This window comes from Rhinopithecus roxellana, chromosome 13 (genome assembly GCF_007565055.1).
Source record: "Rhinopithecus roxellana isolate Shanxi Qingling chromosome 13, ASM756505v1, whole genome shotgun sequence".
NCBI lineage: Eukaryota > Metazoa > Chordata > Mammalia > Primates > Cercopithecidae > Rhinopithecus > Rhinopithecus roxellana.
In genome coordinates, this window is record NC_044561.1 from 49,887,382 (window position 1) to 49,906,702 (window position 19,321).

The 19,321-nt window shown below is 45.3% G+C and overlaps 1 protein-coding gene across 1 annotated transcript in view; it reads right to left on the reverse strand.

The window, feature by feature from the left end:
• The window catches only part of RCAN1 (regulator of calcineurin 1), a 97,938-nt gene extending 97,207 nt beyond the window's left edge, over nt 1-731 (reverse strand). The window contains exon 1 of the mRNA XM_010358869.2: nt 220-731. Coding sequence (XP_010357171.1) covers nt 220-462 — 243 coding nt within the window. The 5' untranslated portion in view covers nt 463-731. The remainder of the gene's footprint in view (nt 1-219) is intronic.
• Nucleotides 732-19,321: the final 18,590 nt, after the last annotated feature.

Genomic DNA, 19,321 nt, shown 5'->3' on the forward strand with positions numbered 1-19,321 from the left:
GGGCGAGCCTGTGGGACCCCGCGGTGAGCTGCGCGCGCCCCGGGGGTGCTCGGAGACCGGACCGCTCCCACGCCCCAGCCCTGAGGGGTCCGCGGCCCGGGGAGCTTCGCTGCCTCCCCGCCCCCTCGCGGCCGGGACTGGGCGCTGTGACCCGCGCCGCCTCCTGGGGCAACAAGTGTCCGCCCTCCGCCCCGACGGCCCGCCCGGCGCGGCACTCACCCGGCACAGGCCGTCCACGAACACGCGCGGGTCCAGGTGGCAGGCGATGGTGGCGCTGGGCAGGTCCTGCAGGTCTACCTCCTCCATCTCGCAGTCAATGAAGCTCCAGTCGCCGCCGCCCTCGTCCGCCTCGGCCGGCCCAGAGAGGGGCGCGAAGGGCCGCAGCGTCACCCCGGGCCGCGCTCGCGCCTCGGCCGCCTCCGCCGCCGCCCCGAGCCGGGGCCCGGCCACGCCGTCCTCCATCCCCGCGCCCGCGCGACCCTATGCGCCCCAGCGGGCTGCGCCGGGCTCGCGCGCCGGCGCCTCACGCGTTCCCGTCCGCGCCCGGCCGGCAGCTCCGCGGTTAACCCCCTCGGGATCGCGCGGCGGCCGGCGGCCGGGTGTCACCAGGCTCCCAGCGACACGGCCTCCCAGCGCCAGCCCCGCCCGTCACCGTTCCGCGCGGGAGGGGCAGAAACCCGGCGCGGCGCCACCCCGCCCGCCCAGCCCCTAGGGCCGGCCACCGGCGGATCCAACGGTGGCCCCTTTAAGGCCGGCGCCGGTTGGGTTATTGTACCCCGCCCTTCCAGGAGACGGGGCCAATAAAGGAACGGAATTCTCTTCACGTGACCCTCCTTCTGCCGCCCAAAGCCCGAAGCCTCAGGGCGGCCATGTTCGTTAGGGGCAAAGTCATCGTCGCGAGTTCCGCTTTTCTGACAGCTGGTGCCCGCTGAAGAGCGCCGGGCAGAGTCCTCGGCTCTTGGGCCCTTGGGGTGATAAATGGGGAGGCAACGTTTTTGTGGTTCCCATGTGGTGACGTTTTGAAGCACAGGGACCCACTTTTGGGAATTTAAGCGAGACCTAGTCTCGCTGTGGCTCTGTGGCCACTGGCAAGTGGTTAGATGCTTACCGTATATTGTCAGATATAGTCGCAATAAAGACCGAACTAGACGATGATAACAATGCCTTACTTTTCTATTTCAGCGTATTAGTCACTATACCATTGTCCAAAATTTATGTAATTGGAAGTAATTTTTCTGAATTACCACTATATGTTATGTACAATAGGACATAACGAAAGAATTAAGAGATCACCCCTTTCCTTTGGGGAACAGCGGAAAAATAGAGGACCTCAAGTGAGCAGACATGTCTCTTCCTGAAAAATAGAATTCTTTTTTTTTTTTTTTTGGACAGTATGATACAGTGAGAACTTGGGTCTGAATTTCAGTTTTGCTTTTAACTACTTGGACAAATAAACTGAATCTCAGTTTCCTCATCTAAATAAATGACATATTACTAAGAATTCAGTAATTGCTTAATAAATGGTAGCTCTGTTTATGCGCTCGGTTCTTTGGAGGTTGTGAGATTAGAGTTGTATTTTTCTTAGAGTAGGCTTACTCTGTAGTTAGGAAGTGTTAGTAATTATAACAAAAAGTATATCCAACCAACAGCTGAGATTTATTCAGAACTTGCCATGTGCATGGTTCTATGATTACTATTATCACAGTCTTAGGGCAGTCTGTGTCCTCAAGGAGCGAAACCCAAGAGGAATAGTAATACCCATGCAGAGATAACTCACAAAATAGAATGTGATGTAAGGATGTGAAGAAATTGGAAACATCATACTGTGAAAGGAAAATCTTGAGCCCTCAAAATCACTAAGGAAAACTAAAGCTGGAAGCTGCGTAGGGCCAACCTGCCTCCCATTCCATTCAAAGTCACCCCTCTGCTCACAGAGACAGATGCATATCACTGAGACAGATTTGCCTCCTTTGGAAAGGCTAATCAGAAACTCAAAGAATGTAACCATTTGTGTATCACCTATCTGTACCCTGAGCACTCCCTCCCACCTCCTGCCTTTGCAGTAGTTTTCCTGCCTTTGTTTCAAGTTGTCCCACCTCTCCAGACCAAACCAATGTACTTCTTACATATATTGATTGATGTCTCATGTCTCCTTAACATGTATAAAACCAGGCTGTTCCTTGATCACCCTGGGTACATGTCCTCAGGACTTCCTGAGGCCTGTCATGAGTGCGCCCTCAACCTTGGCAAATAAACTTTCTAAATTAATTGAGACCTGTCTCAAATTTTCAGGGTTCACAATATATTGCTGATGGGCACGTAAAAAGGCGCAGCCACTTTGGAAAACAATTTGGCAATTCCTCAGAAAGTTCTATGTAGAATGACCATGTGACCCAGCAATTCTTCTCCTAGGTATATACTTAAAAGAAATGAAAACAGCCGGGCACCATGGCTCACACCTGTAATCCCAGCACTTTGGGAGGCTGAGGCGGGTGGATCACCTGAGGTTGGGGGTTCCAGACCAGCCTGACCAACATGGAAAAACCCCGTCTCTACTAAAAATACAAAATTAGCTGGGCGTGGTGACACATGCCTGTAATCCCAGCTACTCGGGAGGCTGAGGCAGGAGAATGTTTTGAACCCTGGAGGCGGAGGTTGCAGTGAGCTGAGATAGCGCTTTTGCACTCCAGCTTGGGCAACAAAAGCAAAAACTCCGAAAGGAAAGGGAAGCGAGGGGAAGGGAGGGGAGGGGAGGGGTGAGGAGAGGGAGGGGAGGGGGGAGGGGGGAGGGGAGGGAGGAGAGGGGGGAGGGGGGAGGGGAGGGAGGAGAGGGGGGAGGGGGGAGGGGAGGGAGGAGAGGGGGGAGGGGGGAGGGGAGGGGAGGGAGGAGAGGGGGGAGGGGGGAGGGGAGGGGAGACGGGAGGGGAGGGGAGGGGAGGGCAGGGCAGGGAAGAGGAACTCCAGCTTGGGCAACAAAAGCAAAAACTCCGAAAGAAAGGGGAAGGGAAAGGGGAAGGGAGGGGAGGGAGGGGAGGGGAGGGGAGGGGAGGGAAGGGAAGGGAAGGGAAGGGAAGGGAAGGGAAGGGAAGGGAAGGGAAGGGAAGGGAAGGAACTACAGCTTGAGCAACAAAAGCAAAAACTCCGAAAGAAAGGGAAGGGAAGGGGAGGGGAGGGGAGGGGAGAGGAGGGAGGGAAGGGAAGGGAGAAGGAAGAAATATGCCCACACAGTAATCTGTACACAAAAGTTCACAGCATCATTATTCAAAATAGCCAAAAAGTGGAAACAGTCCAAATGTTCACCAACTGAAGAATGGACAAACCAGGAGTATATCCATACAATGGAATATTTTCCAGCCCTAAAAAGGAATGAAATGCTGATAACATGCCACAACATGGAGGAATCTTGAAAACAACATTATGCTAAGTGGAAGAAGGCAGTCACAAAAGGCCACATGTTATTGCATCTATATGAAATGTTCAGAATAGGCAAATCCACAGAAACAGAAGGTAGTTTAGTGGGTGCCAGGGTTTGTGAAAGGGGATAAAGGGAAATGACTGGTAAAGGGTACGAAGTTTCTTTTGGGGGTGAGGAAAACGTTCCAAAATCAATTGTGGTGATACTTGCATAACTTTTTGAATATACTGAAAAATCACTGAATTGTACCTTAAAGGGTGAGTTTCATGGCATGCAAATTATATTTCAGTAAGGCTGGTATTTTAAAAGACCACAAGACGTTGGATAAAATGCAGCAGAATGGATGACACTGCAAAGCTGAAAACTCTCGGTAAACTCAGCCAGGCACTGTGAAAAGGGTAACAAAAGGATGAGGCACTGGTTTTGGAAAAACAACACCCAGTCAACCTGTTGCTGGGTGGGTCCATGTTTTCATCCTTAGGATGGTATGCTCTTTCATTGCTGGCTTACCATAAGCTGCTTACAGCATGCAAAGTGGGCCTGTTGGACAAAGTGTTCAAGGGGAAGGAAAGCACCAACAAAACAGAAAGCCAAAATGCAAGCAGAGCAAACCCTCGCAGCTGGCTCTCTGATGTGTTAAGATAGGAGTAAGCAGGAACAACCTCAGGCGAGTGGTGAGGACAAAGTTACCTGTAACTGACTCCAGAATGCAGCTGGTCATTGCTCAGATACAGACCACACCAAACGTTTTCCTCCCCATCTGTGGATCCTCACCTCTCTCCTCTCCTTCCCCATCTGCACCCCCCCAGGAAGCTAAGTGAAGAGGGTGACTTTTCTTAATTCTCCAACCAGATTAATTACTTGTCTGTGTAACTCCAAGAATAATAATACTAATCTCTTCTGTGTGGCTCTTAAATCATTAATGGGTATACACGTAAACTAGCCCACATCATCTTAACAAACTGGTGTTATTACTGCAGATTCTTAGAACTGAGGCTCAAAGAGATCAATGACCTTCGCACAAGAAAATAAGCAGAGAGCCCGGTGTGGTGGCTCATGCCTGTAATCCCAGCACTTTGGGAGGCCAAGGCAGGTGGATCACCTGAGGTCAGGAGTTTGAGACCAGCCTGGCCAACATGGCAAAACCCTGTCTCTAGTAAAAACATAAAAATTAGCTAGGCATGGTGGTGCATGCCTGTAATCCCAGCTACTCGGGAGGCTGAGACAGGAGAATCACTTGAACCTGGGAGGTGGAAGTTGCAGTGAGCCAAGATCGGGCCAGTGCACTCCAGCCTGGGCGACAGAGCAAGACTTCATTATAAAATAAAAATAAACAATAAATAGCCTCTCCCAAGGAAAAGAAAAAAGCAAATCTATGAGCTGTCAATAGCACAGGCAGAAACGAAATAAAACATGCTCTTTCAACACCATTGCAGACATCTCCAAGGGTGAAATCAACTATACCTAGGGGTAATCTCTTAAGAGGCTGTGCTGCCATAAAACATGTACAAATTCCTCACTAGTTCTTTGGAAATTGTTAGCTGGGCCTCTTTTACCAACTGTGGCAGCAGGACCTAAAATCCATCTCTCTTTCCCCCTTTGGCTTCTAAGTAGAGAGCCTTCCTTTTTCATTGGATCAATGGAGCTGATTTGATCCAGCTCTTCAGAAGGGGAAGGAACCAAAATAAGTGAAAAAAAAAAATCTCCGTGATTTTTTTTTTTCAAATAGGCAAGGGACACACATTTTAATTAATATATCCTACCACCTCCCAATCACTTCCTCTCCTTACATTTCCTTCATGTCAGCCATTGCAATTACCCAATATAAAAGGGGAAGAGGCGCTTAGAAAGCCGTGTTTGGTTATTTTTGTTCTTAGCACCTGTCTCTTACATCAATTGCAGCCTGGTTATGCAAACGTGCCGATGCATGGATAAATGTGCCTATTCATTTGCCAGGTGGGAAAGTTTTACTCCAGATACTTTTAGTTGCATCCTGTTTTATTCTGGAAATTAAAGGACGCTGTGTTCAGTAGTCACTTGCCAAGTGTTTATTAAATGAACCAAAGGCATTTCTGCACATTCTGAGAAATTACAGACATTTAAAAAATTCATTTAAGGTGGAAGGCAAATTGCTGACTTTCTGGGTGTTTGCTTTCACAAGGAAAGAACAGTACCAAAGACTGCTTCGATGAATAAACCCCTTAAATAATTCATTCGGAAAGCTCTATTTTGTTACCACCTATAAAATGAATACAAATGTTATGCTATTTTATTATTATTGTTTTGTTTTATTTTAGCAATAGGAACTGTTTTTCCTACTCAAAGTTCATTTTTAAAACCCACTCTTAAAATTTTCTGTTATTTTTGATGGTCTTATGATGCTTTTTTAATTTAGAAAGACAGCTATAAATTTGATTTGAGGGAAAATAGTAGAATTTGGTGACTTTGTCTTTCTGAGTGTGGAAAGGAACTTCACTGACTTTGACATTTCTCTAAGTTCTCTTTGAAGCGTGCTGACACTCTTGTGACTTTTATGCTGAGTTAGGAGTCTTCTGGTTGTCAGCAACCACAACCTCTGAAGCCAGCTTAAACAGGAGATCATTTAAATTAAGGATGTAAGGCAACTCTGGAAGCCTAAGGTGAGAATACCACCTCGGGAAGCGTCTAGAAGATGGACCTTGATGCTGCTCAGAAGCTGGCCTGTCTTCTTGGGCCCTGTTGAGGCTGTCAGAGGTGGGGGATATACACAGAAGCAAATGGGCCTCCACTTCTGAAAGTCAGCAGCCCCAGCATCTCCAGGGAGCGCTCATTGTTCAAAAGGTCTTCCTTTGTTTCAAGCTAAAAGCACCGCTCCTACAGGAGTATTGCACACTCTCCAGAAGTCAGAGAGACCTGGCCTTCATTCCAGCTCTGTCCTTTATTATCTCTCTGGCCTTGGGAAAACCACTTGACCTCTCTGAGGTCCTGTGTGTAAAAAGGTGATATAAATAGCTTCCTTTCAGAGGTGTTGCAGAGGCCAGACACATGCCCAGCTAACGCCTGCCACAGAGGACAGACTAGAAAGGAAGGACCGCAAATTCTCTTGGTCCCAGCTTTTCATTTTAAGATCTCCTTCTCTTCTGTGTCGCAGTCTCTTAGCGCAAAATAACAGGTAAAAGGTCTTCCCCTCTGGCCAGTTTCTCAGGAGTGAATACCAGGGAGGAATCTGGATCCAGGACCAGTGAGCTATTTTGCTTGTTATGAGTTCTTTGGATTTCAAGACAGATGGTACATTAATGACTCGTCCCACCTCATCCCTGCCCTATTGACAGGTTTCCCTGGCTTCCCTTGGAAGCCATCTGTATATGCTGGGCCAGCCTGTCCTGAGATCTGTCTGATGTCACTGACATAATTCCAACAGGACAGATTTCCTTTAAGGCAGGGCTGTCCAATCTTTTGGCTAACCTGGGCTACACTGGAAGAACTGTCTTGGGTCACATATAAAATACACTAACACTAATGATAGCTGGTGAGCTAAAAAAAAAAAAAAATTGCAAAAATAATCTCATTATGTTTTAAGAAAGTTTACTAATTTGTCTTGGGCCACACTCAAAGTTGCCCTGGGCTGCATGCAGCCTGCAGTCTGTGGGTTGGATGAACTTGCTTTAAGGGGTTGGGGTAGGGCATCCTTGGTGCTTCTCCCACTGTCCTCCCTTAGGGTTGGGTTTTAATTGCTGTGATGTGTTCCTTCCTTGATTCTACCCTATACTGTAGAAGCCATATCTTATTTGCCAGTGACATCGAATAGTGCCTGGTGTGTTGAATAATGATGCCTTCTTGCTTGTATACTCACCCGGAGGAAGGCTAAAGTGACAACACTAAGCAAGCCTTGTCCAGGCCTGACTCAGCCTGACTTTGGATCAGGGGACTCCTACTCTCATTGGGATGCTGTTATGGTTTGGCTGCGTCCCCACCCAAATCTCATCTTGAATTGTAGCTCCCATAATTCCCACGTGTTGTGGGAGGGACCCAGTGGGAGATAATTGAATCATGGGGATGGTTTCCCCTGTTCTGTTCTCATGGTAGTGAATAAGTCTCATGAGATCTGATGGTTTGATAAATAGAGGCCCCTTTTGCTTGGTTCTCATTCTCCCTTTGTTGGCTGCCATGTAAGATGTGCCTTTGCTCTTCCTTTATCTTGTCATGATTGTGATGCCTCCCCAGCCATGTAGAACTGTGAGTTCATTAAACCTCAGTAAACCTCTTTCCTTTGTAAATTACCCAGTCTTGGATATGTCTTTATCAGCAGTGTGAAAGCAGACTAATACAGATGCTATGTGCAGAGAATTATCTAGATGCTGGAGCTATGACAGTCCACAGAACAGACAAGGTCCCTGACTTCTTGAAGTGTACTTCCTAGTGGTAGTGGAGGGAAGGAGCAAGATGGATAATAAATAAAATAAGTAAATACAACACGTGGATGTTGATGATATGCATGGTGAAGTACAAAGGAACAAAAACTAAAGCAAGGAAGAGGAATTGGAAATAGGGAGGAGGGAGGATTTCAGCTCTGGCAACCAGGGAAGACTGAAGAAGGGGAAGAGTGCCATGGCTCCTTCTGGAAAAGAGCACTTCAGGCAGAGGAGCAAGTGCAAAGTCCCCAGGGCAGCAGCTGCTCGTCTTGTTGAAGCAACAGTGCAAAGGCTGTGATGGGTTTCTTCTGGGGCTGAGTGAGTGATCAAGGGGGTGAGTAGTGTAAAGGTCAGAAAAGTGATAGGGTCAGGTCATATAGAACTTCGTAGGGCACAGAAAGGAGTTTGGGTTTCATCCTCATTGAGACAGGGAGCCGGTGGAGGCTTGAGCAGAAAGTAGCTAACCTAACCTTTCTTATGACTACTGGGAGGACTCATTCGAGAGCTGTGTGCACAGAACACTGTGTAGGGACAAGCGTGGAAACTGGAGACCTCTCAGGAGGCTGTTGCCATCATCCTGGTGGGAAGAGGTGGGAACTTAGGTCTGGATGGAAGACCCGAAGTGGTAAGAAAATGGTAAGATACTTTCTATGTTTTGAAGGCTCAGACAACAGGATTTCCTCAGGTTATTAGTTTCCTATGGATGTGATAATAAATTACCACAAGCTTAGTAGCTAAAGCAATACAAATGTATGGTTCTAGGGGGCAAAAGTCTAAAGCAGGGAAATGGGGTCCGCAGAGCTGTGTTGCTTCTGTGGGCTCTGAGGAGAATCGTTTTTGTTTTTTTTTTTTTCCCTGAGACAGAGTCTCACTCTGTTGCCCAGTCTGGAATGCAGTGGCGTGATCTCTGCTCACTACAACCTCCGCCTCCCAGATTCAAGCAATTCTCCTGCTTCAGCCTCCCAAGTAGCTGGAATTGCAGGCATGCACCACCATGCCCGGCTAATATTTTCTTTGTATTTTTAATAGAGATGGGGTTTCACCATGTTGGCCAGGCTGGTCTCGAACTCATGTCCTCAAGTGATCTGCCCTCCTCAGCCTCCCAAAGTGCTGGGATTACAGGCGTGAGCCACCGTGCCCAGCCTATCTGCCTTATTTAGAGAAAAGGAGGCGTCAAGACTGACTCCATGGCTACAGGAAGGAGCTGCCTCTAACCTGGATAAGGTAGACCGTGAGAGGGACAGGTTGGGGAACAGTTATCCTTAGCTCACTTTGGAGCAATTCAGGATTGAGAAACCCATTAGAGGTGACAGTGGGGGCACAGGGCTCTAGATGGCCTCTGAAGCCACTGAGCCACTGAGATCCCCTAGGAGTGAGTGTAGCTGTTGACAAGAGAGTCTGGGGTCTGGACCAGGGGCACGGTGACACTCAAACATCAGCCAGCTGTGGTACCTGGGCAGGGGGGTCAAAGAGGCACAAGAGTTGCCAGGCAGGGGGGGTGTTCTGGAAGCCAAGGCCAGAAAGGGCTTCCCAGAGGAGGGCACCAGTGCTGCTGAGAGTCAGCTTGAGAAGAGCCTTCTGCGACGAGCACTGCTGGGAGGTCAGCTTGGAGGGGACAGGGAACTGAGTTTGGATTTCCAAGTTTGGCTGTCCTTTTTGACCTTGGCAAGAGAAATTTTGGAGAACTACTGAGAAATAAAAGCCCAATTGGAAGCAGAAAAATGGAAGATAATGAGTGTAAGCAACTGTCTCAAGAAGTTGTACTGTGAGGGCAACTGAGACGTGAAATAGTACATGGAAGAGGAAGTGGGAGTGAGGGGAGGGTTTTGTTTGGTTAAAGATGGGAGAAGGCACCCCAGGTCTGTCTGCAGGTGTGGATAATCCAGAAGAGAGGAAAGCCTGATGACCGGGGCGGGGAGGGGGAGGGGATTTCTGCAGCCATCTCTGTGCGGAAGAGAGGGCACCTGGTACATGAACGGAGAGGCGGGCCCAAGGTGGCAAAGCAAATCCGTCCATCGACACTGAAAGAAAGCAGCATGCACCATGAACGCCCTGGGCATCAGTGCATGGGGCAATGCAATATTCGGGCAGGGATAGTCAAAGCCACCTGTGGTCACCTCCATCTTCTCAGTGAAAGAGGAGGCTGAGTGTGAGGATGAGGAAGGTGGCATTGAGTGTTGAAGGTAAGAGAAGAAAATGTGAAGTTATCTAGGAATGTGGGAGAACAAATGGACTAGGAAAATATAGGAGGATTATATATGCACACCAATGCTGTATGAGGATCTGAGTATCTATCAGTATCAATGTCATATGAGTACCAAATATGTACACAACATACAAATATATGTACATATATTAATGTTTATATACAATTGCAACATATACTATATGTTAGTAGATATAAGCAAATATATTTATATGTCTTACGTATAATATGACACATACTGCAACGTAATTATAATCTATAGTATCTAATATATACTCGATGGTATATGAATATATGTTCATACATCATACATGAATATAGCAATATAGGCAGATAATATATGTTACAATGTATTATTAAATTGTGTATATTTCATGATGTACAATAAAAACACAAGTATTTATAACTTATCTGTCTCCTCCACTCTATCCAAAATATATATAATGCACGTTATAAAACATAAAGAGAAATAGGAATTTTTAAAGTATAAGAAAAGAGAAATAAACACAAATATAAATATGTTTTGAGTGCTCATCCTTATTTTCTCTAGAGTGGAATCTTAATGAAGGCAAGTTCTTTATTTTCACAACCACTCTGCCCCGCCTAGAATGTCCTGGGCCTAGAGGGGGCCTTCAATAAATATTTATTAAATGAATTAATGAAAAATGTATTTTATACTTGAACTTATCCAAAAGGCTGAGAAATGATGAAAAATATATCTTATTTATTGAGAATCAAAAATATTTTGTTTTCTTAAAAATCTCCTGTTATTCTGAATGACTTATTAACAGTGTCTTGGTAAACGTAATGTTATTAAACATGCCTCACCCTTTCGGGAAATCGTAGCAAACTATTTGCGGCATGGAGTGGTGTGCTTACTAAATCACAATATCCATTTTTCAATCCCATCAACCAAATCTAGAAGGGATTATTATCACCTCTGAGTAAATTTCCATGCTGCTTGATATCAATGAGTTGTTTTTTCACATTAATTGGAAGTTGTTCGTTTTTATGTTTCACAAATGGGTTTTAAAACTCACAGAACCCCTTGAGCTTTTAGACAGCTGATAAAATTGTGTTTCCTAGTTTAAAGTGCAAGATATGAGAGCTTTTATAGATGTCACACATTATTTTTTGGCAATAAAATCACTTAATGACAGAAACCTTTCCAAACTTCTGTTTTCAAGATGTTCTTACTGTAGCACAAGTTTCCGGCAGACAGTGGTTACTTTCTCACTCATTGTTAACTGGCACCTTGAGCTTGAAGAGCTAGGTCAAGCTGGTTTATTTATTTATGTTAAATCATCACCGTGGCTCGAACCTTGCAATCTGACTGGCAGTTGCTCATGGGCAGAGGGTAGATGTACCAGCTCTGTTCCTTTCTTGCCATTCATCTCTGCTTGTGTCCTTACAAATAGCTTCATACCTTAAGTTCTAGGGTACATGTGCACAATGTATAACCAAAAAAATAAAAATAAAAATAGTAAAAAATAAATAAAAAGAATCCTGAAAAAAAAAAAAGAAATAGCTTCATACCATTTCTTAGCAGGCATCCTTGCCAGACACTTGTCTGTTTGTGTGAGGATTGGCTCAGTTAAAGACTAGATAATATAAACCACACATCTCTTAATGAAAATTTGGGATCTTCAATAACAGCCCAATTCTGGAAACAGAGGTGTGTGGAGCCATGTCAGCCCATGCCAGCTGGCACCCCAGGCACCCATCAGGGGACCTAGTGCGCCCCTCTGACACCTGCCTGTCTGGCTTCTGCAGCAAGAGCAAGCACCAGGGTCAACCCACATAATAAAGCAGCAGAGGAATAATTTGCTTTTTTTAAAAAAGAAAAACCTAATATAAATAGAAGCCGTAATATTTTTCACTCATCCCAGTGAGTGGAGGTCATCACCTTCCACCATGGAGACCTTGCCCTATAGGGTGGATGATCAGGGAATGGTGGACAAAACTCCATCAAAGACAGCTGCTTCCTCCCAGACTGTCTCGCTCTAACCCCTGGACGGCGACTTCAGGCTGAAGGGCTTTACCTAGGTCAGAAACACAGGCTAATTTCCCAAGAACATATCAAATGCAACAGGTCAAAATGAAAGCCATCTTTCCCATCCAGTCTGCTCGCTCTGCTCTGTTCTGATTTGTACCCACAAGCTGCTCAGTAACCAGGGAAGAAACCCAGGAGCCCTGAAAACTGCTCCCTTTGTCTTATCCCTGACTCCCCCACCCACTGATCTGCTCACCCACTCCACGCAGCCAGTCGCCAAGTCCTATCCACTTTCCCTGCTGAATCACTGTGCCACGTCAGCTGCGTTTATCCCCTCTCCTAGAGTCCCACTCCTGGTCTCTCAGCTCAGGACCCTTTCTTTCTCTGCATCATTTCTTATGTGGATCACCTAAGCTGCTTCGAGACTGAATCCTTGCTTGAGGGCAGAGCTCATGACTTGGGAGCCTTCTTCATCCCATGGTTGAGTTGATTACGAAGGAATTTTTGCCAGGACTAGGTATCCAAACAAAGATCATTCCATTCTCTAACAGATGAAGCCTGTGGTCCCCTGTAAGATGCAGGCCACCATATGATGCCCTCTTAATTACTTTTATGACATGCAGCAACCATACTTTATTAGAACACTTGTCTTTCTTCTCCACCAAACTGTGAGCCTCCTGAGGACAGGAACTGCAGTGGTTTTCTTGTACACAGCATGATGCCAGGCACACAATAGACGTTTGATACTGGTGGTATCAAATTTGTGTGTCATTTGAGAACAGGCACCTTCTTATAATTTTTTTTTTAAAGAGATGGGGCCTCTCTCTGTTGCCCAGGCTGGAGTGCAGTGGTGCAGTCATGGTTCACTGCAGCCTTGAACTTCTGAGCTCTAGCAATCCTTCTGCCTCAGCCTCCCAAAATGCTGGGATTACAGGCGTGAGCCACCATGCCCAGCCACCTTCTTATAATTGTATGTGCATCCCCAACCTCAAGCACTTGAGAGCTGACTGCTGAAGGAGTGAATGGATGGATGAAGGAGTGAATGGATGAATGAAGGAGTGAATGGATGAATGAAGGAATAAATGGATGATTGACAACACCCCTCAAATAAATAGAAGAGCAGGTTTTATAAGGTTGTTCTCAGAGTTTCCACCAGTGCCAGCTAGGGAAGCATTAACCCAAGTCCCATTTGTTACATGAAAGCAGTTCTGAGGGAGCCGACAGTGCCGTCCTCCATCTGGCTTAATTCAGGAATAAATTTACTCTACATTAAGGGTTGGACTGTATGCATTTCAGACAACTTTCCGTGAGTATGGAGGTTACTATTGAGATGTCCACCCATCCTCCACCTTAGATGGCACTAAAGAGGCCCTAAAAGTTGGTCTTTTGCTTTATATTCTAATCACTTTCCTCAGATTCACATTGATTTTTCCAATGCTTATATAGCTTTTTGTGGAGCAAGGTTTTTTTTTTTTTTTTTTTTTCTGAGACAGAGTCTCATTCTATCACCCAGGCTGGAGTACAGGGGTGCAGTCTTGGCTCACTGCAACCTCCACCTCCCGGGTTCAAGCAACTCTCATGCGTCAGCCTCTCTAGTAGCTGGGACTACATACAGGTTTGTGCCACCATGCTTGGCTAATTTTTGGATTTTCTTTTCTTTTCTTTCTTTCTTTTTTTTTTTTTTTTGAGACAGAGTCTCGCTGTGTCGCCAGTCTGGAGTGCTGTGGCACAATCTCGGCTCACTGCAGCCTCCGACTCCCTGGTTCAAGCGATTCTTCTGCCTCAGCCTCCCAAGTAGCTGGGATTACAGGCACCCACCACCATGCCCAGCTACTTTTTGTATTTTTAGTAGAGATGGGATTTCACCATGTTGGCCAAGATGGTCTTGATCTTCCGACCTCGTGATCTGCCTCCCCAAAGTGCTGGGGTTACAGGCATGAGCCACCATGCCCAGCCATTTTTGGATTTTTTTACAAGACACAGGGTTTTGCCATGTTGCCCAGGCTGGTCTTAAACTCCTGTCCTCAAGTGATCTGTCTGCCTTGGCCTCCCAATGTGCTAGGATTATAGGTTTGCAGGATTACCTGGCCTGCAAGTGTATTTTTGAAACCACCTTATTGAGGTACAGCTGACATGCGCCAAACATATTAAAACTGTACAGTGTGATAAGTTTTGAGAGAGTGAGCATATCCTTCCTCCTGCAAGTATCTTCCTGCTTCTTTGTAATTCCTCCCACCCCACCTCCACTCCTGCTCTACCCCAATCTATTTCCTGTCACTATTGATATGTTGAGCAAGTATATATTTAATCTTCCTTGCTTTCTGTTCCCTTTTCATAAATTTCCTGTTTTTTAAATTATTGCTTTATTATCTTATATCTCTCTGGAGTTTTAATTTGATTAAAATATTTCTTGGTCCACGGAGTTATTCTCTGCAGCCTCCAAAACAATTTTACTTGTTTATTTGTCTGTCTTTCTCATTTAGCTTGCATTTTCCTTGCATGTCTGGTAAGCCTTTACTTATCTAAGGATGCTAGGTAGCTAACGGGCATTTCCTTTGCTATTGAATAAGATTGTTTCCCCAAGGTGAGTGGCAGCTCTAAGCAAGGAAGGATGGAGTAAAGTGCCTGTCTGGCTGTAGTCAGGGAGAGAGTGAGTCAGCTGTCAGCCTGTGGACCCCCAGAATGCTAATGAAGACATATCTGAGACAGGGTAATTTATAGAGGAAAGAGGTTTAATGGATTCACAGTTCCACATGGCTGGGGAGGCCTCACAATCATGGTGGAAAGCAAAGGAGGAGTAAAGTCATGTCTTACACGGTGGCTGGCAAGAGGGCTTCACTTGGGATGCAGCATTGACAAGGAATGTCTTAGCTTCTGCCAAATGTTTGTTTCATTCATTGCAAGAGTTGTCTGGGATTTTGCTTGATTCTGTGTGCTATATATACACGTGTATGTGTGCGTATGTGTGTGTATATGTATGTGTTTATATGTGTATTATGTGCACATGTGCATGTATGCATATCTGCAGCATGCATGTTTGTGTAAGTGTAGTATGTGTATCTAGGTATTTACTTGTATGAGTGCATGCAAGTAATGTGTGTTTATGTGTATAGCATGTGTATATGTATGTCAATAAATGTGTGTCTCTCTGTACATAAATGTGTGTATGTATATGTAAATATATGTATGCAAATTTGAATGTGTATATAGGCATATATGTATGAGAACATGTATATGCATGTGTATATGTGCATGTGTATGCACACATGTGCATTTGTGTTCACACATGTGCATCAACTGGTACACCTGTATAGGTTGTTTCTCTACAGAAGCTTCAAGTACTCCCCATTTCAATCCTAATCCTCTGCTTATCTTGACCCTGGGGACTCTCTTGGATTTTCTCAGCTACATTCCATCTGTGAGGAGACACTCACCCTCCCCTCAAAGCTGTATTATTTGCTTGGATTTCTTATTTTTGGTAAGTTGGGTTGAGGGGCAGGTTGAATCTTCAAGCAGGCTATGCCCTGAGGGCCTGCTGTCTATCAACCACAAATACTCCTGGAGCCTCATTTGGGTGTTTCCAAGTCACGTGTGAGACCAAAGCCCCATTCCCCCTGTATTAGTCTGTTCTTACCCTGCTAATAAAGACATATCTGAGACTGGGTAATTTATAAAGGAAAGAGGTTTAATGGACTCACAGTTCTACATGACTGGGGAGGCCTCACAATCGTGGTAGAAGGCAAAGGAGGAGCAGAGTCATGTCTTACATGGTGGCAGGCAAGAGAAAGCATGTGCAGGGGAACTTCCCTTTATAAAACCATCAGATCTCGTGAGACTTATTCATTATCACAAGAACAGTATGAGGGAAACCGCCCCCATGATTCAACTATCTCCCACTGGGTTCCTCCTATGACACGTGGGGGTTATTACAACTCAAGGTGAGATTTGGGTGGGGACCCAGAGCCAAACCATATCACTTCCTCCTACAATGTGGAAGCACCATTGCCATTTTATTTTATAAACGTAAATGTTTTTCCTTCTACTACCACCATGCACCTGTTTTTTATTAGCTGTGGCCAGAAGACAGTTGGAGTTGTAGGTTATATTTTCACTCTAAATGTAGACTCTTTATACAGCAAGTTGGAGGCAGATCCATTTCCTTGCTGATACGTGGCCTCCCTTATTACAATGGAAGGGCCCTTTGCAGGATTCCTGTAGCCGCCTCATTTAATGTCAGGAACAATCAAGTTTCCTTAGAAGATAGCTACAGCCCCGGTGTTGCAGATGATGTTGTGATGAAAATGTTCACAGTATTCTTTTCCTTTAGCCAACCTCCTTGATAAAACTTCCCCAGTAAACATAGTCTTACCATATGATCCAACAATTGCATCCCTTCGTATTTACCCAAATGAGTTGAAACTTACGTCTGCACAAAAAATGTTTGTAGCAGTTTTGTTCATAATTACTAAAATGTAGAAGCAACCAAGATGTTCTTCAATAGGTGAATGGATAAACAAACGGTGTTGTACCATACCATGAAATATTTTTTAATGATAAAAAGAAATGAGCTATCCAGCTATGAAAAGGCAAGAAGGAATCTTAAATATATACTGCTAAGTGAAATAAGCCAAGATGAAAAGGCTACACAGTATAATGTCCACTACATGACAAGATGGAAAAGACAAAATAATGGAGACAGTAACGAGATCAATAACTATTGATCCAGGAGTTAGGGGGAGGAAGGAAGAGGTGAATAGGTGGGGCACGGTGAATTTTTAGGTCAACAAAACTATACTGTACAATACTAAAATGGTGGACACATGTCATTACACATTTGCCAAAACTCATAGAATGTACAGTACTAAGTGTGAACCCTAATGTGATCTATGGACTTGAGTCAATAATAATGTATCTCTATTGGCTCATCAATTACAACAAATGTTTCTTAGTAACGCAAGATGTTGACAATAGGGAAACTGTGTGGGAGTGGAAAGGGGCACCTGGAAAATCAATATATTTTCCTTTCAATTTTTTTGTAAACCTAAAACTTCTTTAAAAACGATCTATTAATTTTTTTAACAATTATCTAGTAATATGCCCACAAAGCACCTGATTTAAAGCAGGAAAATAAACCTGTCAGAACAAACTAGTTTGCAAATTGCACCTCTTCAAGATAATACAGAAGGCATGTGTAAAAGAATGATTTCAATTTTAGAGTAGCTAATTGTGAGGGTTTTTCTCCCCTTAAATGTGCAGAGAATAAAATGCATTTGTCTTTTGGGGCCACTCCAAGCAAATTGCAGATGAGGGAGAGGAAGCTGTGGAAACACTACCACCTAGTGGTAGAAGACAGACTTTCAAAAACGTGGCCTAAGGCTTTGCACAATTCATTTTCAACTAACATTGGGGACATGCTCACAACCCTTTATAAAAGCTGGGAGAAAGAAGAAATAGGGGAAGGAGAGAGAGGTAAATGGCTTCCCAAGTGGTTAGGAACTTAACATTTTCCATCAGGCCGACCGACCTAGGGAGAATCGTCAGATCTGGAGAGCTCAGAGGCTGCTACATAGACAAAAGAGACAAAAAAAAAAAAAAAAAAAAAAAAAAAAAAAGAAAAAAAGAAAAGAAAAGAAAAGAAAAGAAAAAAAAAAAAGGCCCTGCGGGACCTGCTTGCTTAAACATGCCCCTGCCCCATACTACTGCCCATACGTGCTGGATGTGAATTCACAGTAGGCAAAGGGAAAAAAATGCAGGGAACCCGCATGTATTGAGTGCCTAGTGAGTGCCTGTTCTGGGCCAGGTGCACTTGTAGTCATTGGGGATAAATATTATATCCAAAAGGCTGTCCCTGTCATCTGGAAATAGGGGCAGCTTTCAAGCCCTCCTTCCTGGGTACAGAGAGATGTATCCCTTTTACCGTGAAAGGTGTGTGGGAAGAAGAGTTTGGAGGGTAACTGTGGAGCTAGGGAAGGCTCCTGGCTAACAAGGTGTGTTTAAAGGGACATCTCCACCCAGGGTGGGAAGACCCACTGGGCAAGAAGCAGGGAGGTGATGGAAAGTTAACCACAGCCTGCCTTTGCTTCAGGTCCGAGGGGGGTGGGGGTGCTGAGGATGACACCCCAGACTCACCAGCCTCTGGTGAAGTACTTTAGCTGGTTAATGAGTGGCTAATTCTAGGTCACTTTGCCTCAGCAGAGGAGCATTCCTATGATGAAGGGATTCCAAGCAGCATCAGCCTCTGCTGCACCTTTGTCACTGCTGAGCTGTGCACACCTAGACTGCCCTGTGATCACTTTCCCAGAGCTGAGCTAATACAGTACCACAACTGGGTGGCTTGGAAGAATGGAAACTGATCCTCTCATGGCTCTGGAGGCCAGAGTCTGAAGCCCAGGTATCAGTGGGGTCATACTCCCAGAGTATGAAAGCTCGAAGGGAGGAGCCCTCCTTCCCTCTTCCAGCTTTGGTGGCTCCTGTTGTTCCTTGGCTTGTGGCTGCATCCCTCCAACCTCTGTCTCCATCTTCACATTTGATTGGCACATTATGTCACATCAGGAGAACACAGCAGTTCAGTGTTGGCGTTTCTGTCCCTTTGGTGTATCTATGAATTTGAGGTCTTTCAAGCCCTAGGGAATGTCTGCTGAACTCTTTCTGCCCCAATACGGGGCCAGCGTGGAAGCCTGCGTGCCTGTTGACAGTTACCCTAATATATTGTTAGTAATCCGAATGGACTCCTATGAAACAGAAAACAGCAGGTGATGTCATTTGCTTATAAATATTGAATGCCTCCAGTCAAGAGGATGGGGACTGAAGTTCCATCCAAGCAGCTCTTCAATGCTCATAACAAATATGAACTTGCTTTCCCCACTGGAATACGAGCAGGTTCTCTGCATTTTAACAGGTGGACAGTGGTTATGCTGCTTCTGGGAGGTCCCACCCTGAGAAACGTTCATCATATCCTGATCTTGAAGTGAATCAATGATCAGTGTCCAGCTGAAAGTAGGTTGTGTCTATTGTGGACTCCAAGCAAATGCCTAAAAGACCTCTCATTGACAATGAAATAAGACAATGAAAATGGCCTTATGAAATTCTGAAGCTGTTGAAAGTTTATATCTGGACAATTTCACCAGAGAGCTCCGTGCCACAGCTGGAACCAACTGCTTCGAGGGATATTAACGTGGATGTGTAGCACCAGCTCCAAAATGACAGTCCCAGAGATGCCCTAGGTGTTGGATTGTGGGATCAAGGGGAGAGCTGTGACAGAGAAGTCAAAGGAAGAGGGAGCAGAGCAAATCCCCAATTGTGATGCTCCCCTGCCA